This window comes from Cynoglossus semilaevis, chromosome 8, assembly GCF_000523025.1.
Source record: "Cynoglossus semilaevis isolate Cse_v1.0 chromosome 8, Cse_v1.0, whole genome shotgun sequence".
NCBI lineage: Eukaryota > Metazoa > Chordata > Actinopteri > Pleuronectiformes > Cynoglossidae > Cynoglossus > Cynoglossus semilaevis.
This window is the reverse complement of record NC_024314.1, coordinates 19716229-19725504: the sequence shown is the minus strand read 5'-3', so window position 1 is coordinate 19725504 and position 9276 is coordinate 19716229. Positions and strand designations below refer to the sequence as shown.

Here is a 9276-nt window from a genome sequence, read left to right as displayed (position 1 = left end):
AGGAGTTGGTGGTGGTGGTTGATGTAGTGAGTCTCTGGGGGGGGGGGCGGGGGGGATATATTTAAGGTCCAAGGTAAAAAACTAAAAAAACAATATACAGTGGAACCTTTGTTTTCGAACTTAATTCATTCCTGAAGGCTGGTGGTGAACTGGTTGAGTTCGAAAACTGAAACAATTTTCCCCATAGGGATCAATGTGGAATGGATGAGTATTTTGTGTACAGGTTCATACACAAAATCATTTCATTCATCCTTACTGGTGCTGAGGTGTCGTGATTGCGCAATATTCACTTTCTCACAAATTATTGTCTCTGAATTGTGTCAGTTGATCCAAATCAGTAGCAGCTTTTCCACTTCTATCTGAGATCTTTCCTTGGTGATCACAGTCACTCCTTAGCTTAGCTTCTTTTATTGCTTCCTTATTCTTAATGATGGTACAAATTGACGACTTTGCGAAGCCATACCGTAAAGCTAGATCTGAATCCTAAACGCTATTGTCATTCTTTCGTATAATCTCTTTCTTCACTGCTGTTGTTGTAGTTCATGTTCTAATTCATTTATAATAATCACATTTATAATGCTGGTCTGCAGGCTCCACCTCTGCATTCATCTCAGCTGTAATTGTGTTTTATCTGTGACGCAGTGTGTGAAATTCCTCGCTTTGCCTCGGATCTTGTGCGTTCACCTGAAGCGGTTCGGAGAAGCGGGCAGCGCTACACCAGGAAACTCGACTGCACGGTAACTTTTCCGGAGAGCTTTGACTTTTCCGAGATTGCTAGAGAGGGATTCTCTAAGGAATTTACCCAGGTACTGTACTTGGATTTATTTTCTGTCTGTCATTTCTGGACATTTTGGGCTTTTCTTTTCCTATGATGTAAAATTTGCTTTCTAACTTCCAGACAAAGTGCAAATACACTTTATATGCAGTGGTGGTGCACAGTGGCAGTGCGATGTGTGGCCACTACACGGCGTACGTCCGTCATAAGGTGAATCAACAGTGGTACTACGCTGATGACAGCCACGTGCAGCAGGTTGGTTTCTGCTTTCCTGAACTCAGTGTTCATCATTGAAAGCATAAATGACACCGATCAGGTGATTTGTATTGAAGGCTGAACTTTAAGGTACTAAAAAAGCAAAAAGCTAATTTTTTAATTATATGTTAATTACCCTGTTTTTGTGACTATAATTGGATATTTCACTTATTTATTTTCTTTACGTTCCTACCAATAGGCTTCCTGGGAAGATGTGCAAGGAACAAATGGAAGTGCAGCCTACAGGTAATGTTCTTAACATATGGTTCCGATGTTGACCTGTCCGGTATATGTATATATTTGTATTTATATGTGTATGTATACATGTATATAACAAATATCAATAACCAACAACAACCATCATCCATTGTTCCCTTCATTTTGTTTTTGTTACATATTTAACCTCTGTTCAGACAGTCTTCAGACCTTTATAGAGTTAATTTCTAGGTTTTTCTTTTCTATTAATGACTTTCAAGGCCAACTTCCACTGACATCATGCAGCTTTTATCTTCCTACTTGCGGAAATGACCTCAGGTCTTAAAACAATGCCTTATTGTGCGTTCCTCGGTGAAGATTAAGGAGTGAGATGAACATGTTCCTGCGCTGACGGCTTCCTCAACTGTTGAACCTTTAGAGAATGGAAAACCCTTTATGTCTTTTAGTTATCTGGTCTCAAAACGGTTTACCTTCTGTTTGTATACTTTCTCCTGTTGATTTAATTAAAAACTTTTTCTTCTTCTATTTACAGCAACACAGCTTACATGTTAATGTACAGAAGAGCAGAAGAAGAGCAGCCGCAGCAGCAAACTTAAGTGATCCAAAATGATTGGCCGAGACGAGGTGAAGACTATACTGAAACTTGTTGCACTAATTAAATAATAATTATAATGTTAATTAATGTTTTTTTTAAAGTAAATTCTTCCTTAACTTTATGTATACCTTTCATAGCAACACTAACTCTTTCTGGCCAGTAGGTGGCGTTGATGACTCAGATCACGTGTCTTCTCAAGACCACACACAAAGCGCACAGCCTCAGTGGTGGTGGTGTGTGGTTGAAAGAGAATGCTTAGCTTCGATGTTCACTGTTTGCATGAAAATACCTGCAGTAGTACTCGGTGTTTACTTCCCTCCCACCGCTGGTAATGAACTGAGCGTCAGGAGAGTTACTTTGTAAAGAACAATAACGTAATTGTTTCTCTATTTTGGCTGCCCTGAAGCAATTAATGATACCAGAAGAACTATCTCTGTCCTCCTGTCTCTGCTGTTTGGGTTTTATTACCACCTGTCACCGTTTGCACAAATGATGTGCGTAATTCATTCCTCTTGATGTGGCGACACTGGCACAACTCCTTCTCCAAATGAACCTCATGCACCTTCGCTTGTATTGTATTTGTCTGTTTGTTAGAGATCAGCCTTTCGGCAAAATTAGTCGAGAAATTTCAGAAAAAACATCTGTCTGGTGTTCAGAGACTATGCATGCATGAATGTTGTGTATATATATACACACACATATACAGTATGTATGTGTTGTATATATATATATATATATATACACACATATACTGTATGTATGTGCATATGTGTATGTATATATGTTCATATATACACATATACTGTATATATTTCTTTATACATTAAAAGTACGGTACATTTAATTCTGGGTGGAAATGTGTTAAATCCACAACCTTAAACCTTCAAATTAGCTATCTAAGCTACAATGATGACAACATAACTCTATTTCCTCCTTCACGCCATCATTTTTGTGAGGAGTCCCTCAAGGAGCTATCCTGGTTTCTCAGCTGTTTTCTTTTATTTCTGGTTAATACGTCTGTCAAACATGAAAGAAAACATGATTTTCTGTGTGGAAAACTAAGCTACGTTTACAGGTTTACAGTAGAAAATTAGCCGTAGCATTAATACTGCAAACAACAACTGACGTTTACAGGTTTACAGTAGAAAATTAATACTGCAAACAACAACCAGTTATAGATGTTGTTGTTTCTGACTGAAATGTGTGTGACCCAGTCTTCAACATTTGATGGTGATGTCAATTTTGTTAGTACATAGCTCCAATAGTTTGTGGTGCTGTACACCTCCAGATTCATTTTATATATTTCTAAAGTATTGTTTTGGTTGAATTTGTATATGTTGTACCTGAGTCGACTGAATTAACTCCAAGTACCAGTAGGAAGGTCCTGGCACTATAATGCATTGTTGGCCGTGAGTACATAGTTTCCCAAAAAATTTGAATAATTATGTACTCTAATGGAAACCCAGATTGTGAGACAGAATCAGAATATCCTGGTACAAATAGTTCCCAGTACAAAATAGTTTAAATTGCATCTTCACCATCTGTACCTCTTGCAGCCAACACTTCACAAAACCCCAAACTATCCCTCAAAAGAGTTCCAAGTTGCAGCCACACTGCCTCAGTGTTTTTCGGTGTCGGCTGTCAGCAGAACCTCTGTAGTTCCCACTCACTCGGCCAAGAGTCGGTGGGGACCGTGTGAAACGGTGCCTGTGTGCTGCACGGCCCTGACAGAATGGAACATGCCTGCACAGCTCCACAGGCAGCAGAGGCTTCGTGCTTAGTCATCTCACCGCCTCGCAGCCTGCAGCAGACGCCGCTTTCCACAGCGAGGACTCCTCCCTCCCACTCAGAGAGAGACCAGAGACGGGGAGCTGATCTGTGCATTAGGAGTCCAGACCTGAGTCAGGGCCACGGGGCCGTTGTCTGCGTCAGATGATGTTGCATCCTTTTCTAACAAATGTAGAACGCTGACATCGGAAACAACCGCTACAAAGTGTAATAATAACAACTATTGTATGCGCGTACTGCGAGGATTGTTTTTCTCAAAATGAGTAACAATTCATTTTCAATTCTGGGTGGAAATGTGTTAAATCCACAACCTTAAACCTTCAAATTAGCTATCTAAGCTACAATGATGACAACATAACTCTATTTCCTCCTTCACGCCATCATTTTTGTGAGGAGTCCCTCAAGGAGCTATCCTGGTTTCTCAGCTGTTTTCTTTTATTTCTGGTTAATACGTCTGTCAAACATGAAAGAAAACATGATTTTCTGTGTGGAAAACTAAGCTACGTTTACAGGTTTACAGTAGAAAATTAGCCGTAGCATTAATACTGCAAACAACAACTGGTTATAGATGTTGTTGTTTCTGACTGAAATGTGTGTGACCCAGTCTTCAACATTTGATGGTGATGTCAATTTTGTTAGTACATAGCTCCAATAGTTTGTGGTGCTGTACACCTCCAGATTCATTTTATATATTTCTAAAGTATTGTTTTGGTTGAATTTGTATATGTTGTACCTGAGTCAACTGAGTTAACTCCAAGTACCAGTAGGAAGGTCCTGGCACTATAATGCATTGTTGGCCGTGAGTACATAGTTTCCCAAAAAATTTGAATAATTATGTACTCTAATGGAAACCCAGATTGTGAGACAGAATCAGAATATCCTGGTACAAATAGTTCCCAGTACAAAATAGTTTAAATTGCATCTTCACCATCTGTACCTCTTGCAGCCAACACTTCACAAAACCCCAAACTATCCCTCAAAAGAGTTCCAAGTTGCAGCCACACTGCCTCAGTGTTTTTCGGTGTCGGCTGTCAGCAGAACCTCTGTAGTTCCCACTCACTCGGCCAAGAGTCGGTGGGGACCGTGTGAAACGGTGCCTGTGTGCTGCACGGCCCTGACAGAATGGAACATGCCTGCACAGCTCCACAGGCAGCAGAGGCTTCGTGCTTAGTCATCTCACCGCCTCGCAGCCTGCAGCAGACGCCGCTTTCCACAGCGAGGACTCCTCCCTCCCACTCAGAGAGAGACCAGAGACGGGGAGCTGATCTGTGCATTAGGAGTCCAGACCTGAGTCAGGGCCACGGGGCCGTTGTCTGCGTCAGATGATGTTGCATCCTTTTCTAACAAATGTAGAACGCTGACATCGGAAACAACCGCTACAAAGTGTAATAATAACAACTATTGTATGCGCGTACTGCGAGGATTGTTTTTCTCAAAATGAGTAACAATTCATTTTCACAGACATCAGATTATTATATTTTTTTTTTATAGCACAATTTGCCTCAATTGACTTTAGAGTTTTGATATATTACCCTTGTGACGGAGTACCAAAGCAGTGCCATATTTTCTGGACTAGAAGCCACTCCATATAGTATGAGTTGCACCAGCCAAAAAATGCATAATAAAGAAGAAAAAACAAACAAATATCAAATATAAATATAATCTGAGTTATAGTTCAGAAAATATGGTACCTATTAACATGACTAGGTTGGGCAAAATATATTTTACAACTGCAGTTTTCATAGTAAATTGAACACACACTTTGGCCGCAGTGGGCTTTTCAGTTGGTGATTGTTGTTTTATTATTAACGTCATAAACATGCTTTTCAACAAAGTACATCGGCACTAACTGTAGTATCTGGTGCCAGGAGACAATAATTGTTCATCTAAAGCTAAGCTAGATCATGAATTCTAAAGTAGTGTAGTGCATACTACAAAAAACAGAAACTTTTGGCGTGCAAACACCTAACAACGATGCGCTTTAACGGGGATTTCCAAGCATCAGTTGCGTTTGTTATATTTAGTGATACATCAGACTGTAAATCAAACTTTGCAGCGCTTGCAAATGTTTTATTTCAGTTCTGTTAAGTCTGTGTCTGGTAGACATATCTAAGAATGTGAAAGTTCACTGCCTTCCTCAATTTTTTTAACCAAACTGTTCTTTTGTTCCCGGTTCATGTGAGAGCTGCAGCAATTTTAGCTCCACCCCCAAATGCTTTCATTAGTTTAAATTCCAGTACTGATCAACATACCATCCTTCCTGTGTTTTTCTATATACAGTGTTCTCTCTCTATATTGCGGTTCTCCTTTCGCTCACTCAGTACATTGCAGATTTAAAAAAAAAATCCAATCTTGCGAAATTTTCGGTGTAGATTCTTAGTTTGAAATTAAGATCACTGGTAGATTGAAAGATTGCTAGTAGTTTGTTTACCTAGACGAGATCGTACACAGCATACTATTAGCTAATACAATGGTGTACTATTGGCTAATTGACCATGCTTTTCTGTTCCTCACGCTGATTTGCTCATGCATCGTAGCATCTCTCAGCATCTCCGCTTGTCTGTCGGACACTGTAGGAAATTGTGTTGGAAACGGTAATACAGTCTAGGGAGGGTTGACAACAGTGTCGGGAGGTTCGTAAAGAGTAAATATATATGTAAATGATATAATAACTATCTCATCTCTACTTCACGATTTTTCCCATCTCGCAGTGAGTCTTGGATCGCAACTACCACGACAGGAGAGGGATCCCTGCATACATTCAGAACCATGAACCAAAACCTAAAGACTTCTTGAATGTGCAATACAACAATTGTGACTGTTAATATTTTTTTAATGTGATAACCCAATAACAATCAAGTAAAAACATATAACAAACAAATACAGAAAATACCTACAAATACACTAATACTGCACAATGAAAACCAGCCCCACATGTATATTGCAGAAACAAACGTACACAGTATTTTAATAGAAGCCTGTGAGAAGACGCGATGTCTGACATCAGACGTTGACGGCAGTGGCAGCGAACCCAAAGAGCCACATGTCGCCTATAAAGTCTGAGTTTGAACGTCTGAGTTATTGTCTCAGGGCACGTGTCTCACACGCGTGAGGTCTTTGTCTCTGCTGTTTGAGGTTAAGCTTTGGTCCCTGGACGGGATTATAAAGACATTTATGAGACATCATAATCTCTTCAATTTACTCTTCCTGTAATGTCTCTTTATCTTTGTCTGGTGTTAGCCACTCAGCTAGGGTTGCCTTGTGTTAAATGTGGCCTGGTTGTTTTTCTTTCTGTCTGAAATATTGATGGAGGATTAATGGGTGAAAAAAAAAAAAAACAGCCGAGTTGAACGTGTGGTGTTAAAAAGAGCAGGAATACGTGGCAGCGCTTTAAACTGCTTTCTTTGGAGAATTTGTCAGGGTTTATTAGTGCTTTTTTAGGTCACTGTTGATGTGTGTTTACCAGTTACTAGGTGAGCACAGCACTGATCGCCGAGGAGAAAGTGGAATTTGGCTTTGTGAAAACCACTCGGAGATTTTCCTTTTTTTGTGTGCGCGCAGGATTTCACAAGCTTTCATCAACAACTGGGTGTCTTGTTTTAACCTTCTTGAAATGCAAAATACACACTCAGCGGATAGGTATGAACCGAGTATGAAGTACTATCAGAGCAACTTTTTGGCTAATGTCTGAGCCATTTTTCTACTATATTTGGTTTCTAGCTGAAGGTTGTAGAAGTTTTACAAGATTTGAACTATTTAGCTTTTTCTACAACCGTTTGTCATCATGTGGGGCTAATGTTATCTGATATCAGCTATCTGACTACCTTTGATGGGCTAATCTATATGTAAAAACACAGAATGTAGCAGCTAAACTAGTTGTTTTGTTTGTTTGTTTTGCGTAGCTAGAAGTTAGGAACATGGTCAAGCATTGAGGCTGATGCAATGTTGTAGTTGCCCAACCAAATAAGGAACAATAAAACTATTTTAGAGACAACCTGGACAAAATAAATTGACTCTTTTTAGCTGCTAGTCTGACCGATAAGCTATTAGCCACAGTTTAGCATTGGGTAAAAGACTGAAACTCTGCTATGTCTTTCAGGTCGCTGTGAAATACAGAACTCACAGGTGTCATTTGGCTCTTTTGAACAGGAAGTCATTTTGCATTGTCTCTCCTCGCTTCTTGTTTCTTTGCTCAGCTCAGAGACTGTGAATGAGACACTAGTTGTTTTCTTGTCAGTGTGGGAGATGACTTAGCATAAGTCTGGGAACCGAAACTTTTTTTTTTACAATACATGCTCATGTAAAATCTTCTTAGCTCCAATCTTTTTAATGTATGGTCTTTCTGGTTACATAATGAGGAAATGCTATTTTGTTTTTCAGTTTCAGCCTCAGTGACCATAGTGAAGTTTACTTTTGTAAACAATTAACAAGAATCTACAGCGTGTGGTCACCAGATGATTTACCTCTCGGATTGAAATGTGATATCTGATTGGGAGAGCAGAATCATATCCATTATTAAATGCTAACTACAGCTATCTGATTTTGTCCAATGACCTGCTTTGATTCCTGATCAGTCGTCTGCACTTTCAAAGAGCCGGGCCACGGCTCGTATTTAGGTCACGGTGTTGTGAATTCTGGCAACTGTCTGTCAGCCTGAGGTGTTTTTTTGCGCCTCACTGCTTCAAGGGTCTGCGAATATGGTGCAGTCATTTCAGTGGAATTCTTAGTATGACAGGGAAGAAGCCTTATCTTTCCCAAGTGAGTTCATAAAACTTCCTCTCCGAAGGAAGAGACAGGGGCGTCTGCTCAACACAAGTCTTCTTTTCTCTTCTCACGTGTTCGCTTGTCCTCCCCGAGATTCTTGGCAACTTGCGATTAATAAATTCGACATCTGCTGAGACTTCTAGGAAAGTCCATGTCAAACAGTCACAGTCCTATAAGTGAACAGCAGAGAGAAAAATAGGGAGGCTTAGATTGGGTTTGGACCAGAAGGAAGGTTTGGGGTTGAATCGCTCTACTTTGAAGTGACTTAAAAAGGCAAGGGGTGTTGCTATTGTGCCACTAATGCAGTGCTTCTCAAAGGGGGGTGGGGGCTGAGGGGCTTCCAATGGAATATGGCACTCTGGACATAAGTGTACCACTGCTGTAATGCTTGAATGATAACAAGCCTCCAGTCACTAGGGGGCAGCAACTCATACAGTGGTTTGTACAGATAAAAATATACGTTTTCAATAGTATTTCCATTCGTGGGGGTGGGAAACTGGGGGGTTGGCATGAAAACATTTCTGTCCCCAAGGGGGGGCATGACTGAAATTAAATTGAGAACCACTGCAGTAACGACACGTTTTCAGTCTCAGGTATTTGTTTATTCAACACAGTCTGTGAAGTCGACATGCCACAGCGGAGTGGAGCTATGGGAGACGGGCTGCAGATATTGGTCCTCTCAGTGGGTGAGTGGAGCCCCTCACCCCCGGAAGCTGCGGTCACCATGTTCTATCACTTCAGTGTGACCTGATGCTTCACCACTGTCTACATACGTCTGTCGTTACCGTCCCGTCCGCACGCCTTATCTTGCGTTCGTATCATCAGACACAGGTTCAGTCATTCTGAAACCAAGCTGCTCAGGTTTCAGATAAGATGGGTTTCA

General features: G+C 40.5%; 1 protein-coding gene across 1 annotated transcript in view; it reads left to right on the top strand.

Annotated features, from left to right (window-relative positions):
* usp18 (ubiquitin specific peptidase 18) overlaps positions 1 to 2407 on the top strand; it is a 5639-nt gene extending 3232 nt beyond the window's left edge. The window contains 5 exon segments of the mRNA XM_025057894.1: positions 643 to 696; positions 699 to 806; positions 899 to 1030; positions 1230 to 1276; positions 1779 to 2407. Of these exon segments, the coding sequence (XP_024913662.1) occupies positions 643 to 696; positions 699 to 806; positions 899 to 1030; positions 1230 to 1276; positions 1779 to 1842 (405 nt within the window). The 3' untranslated portion in view covers positions 1843 to 2407.
* Positions 2408 to 9276: the final 6869 nt, after the last annotated feature.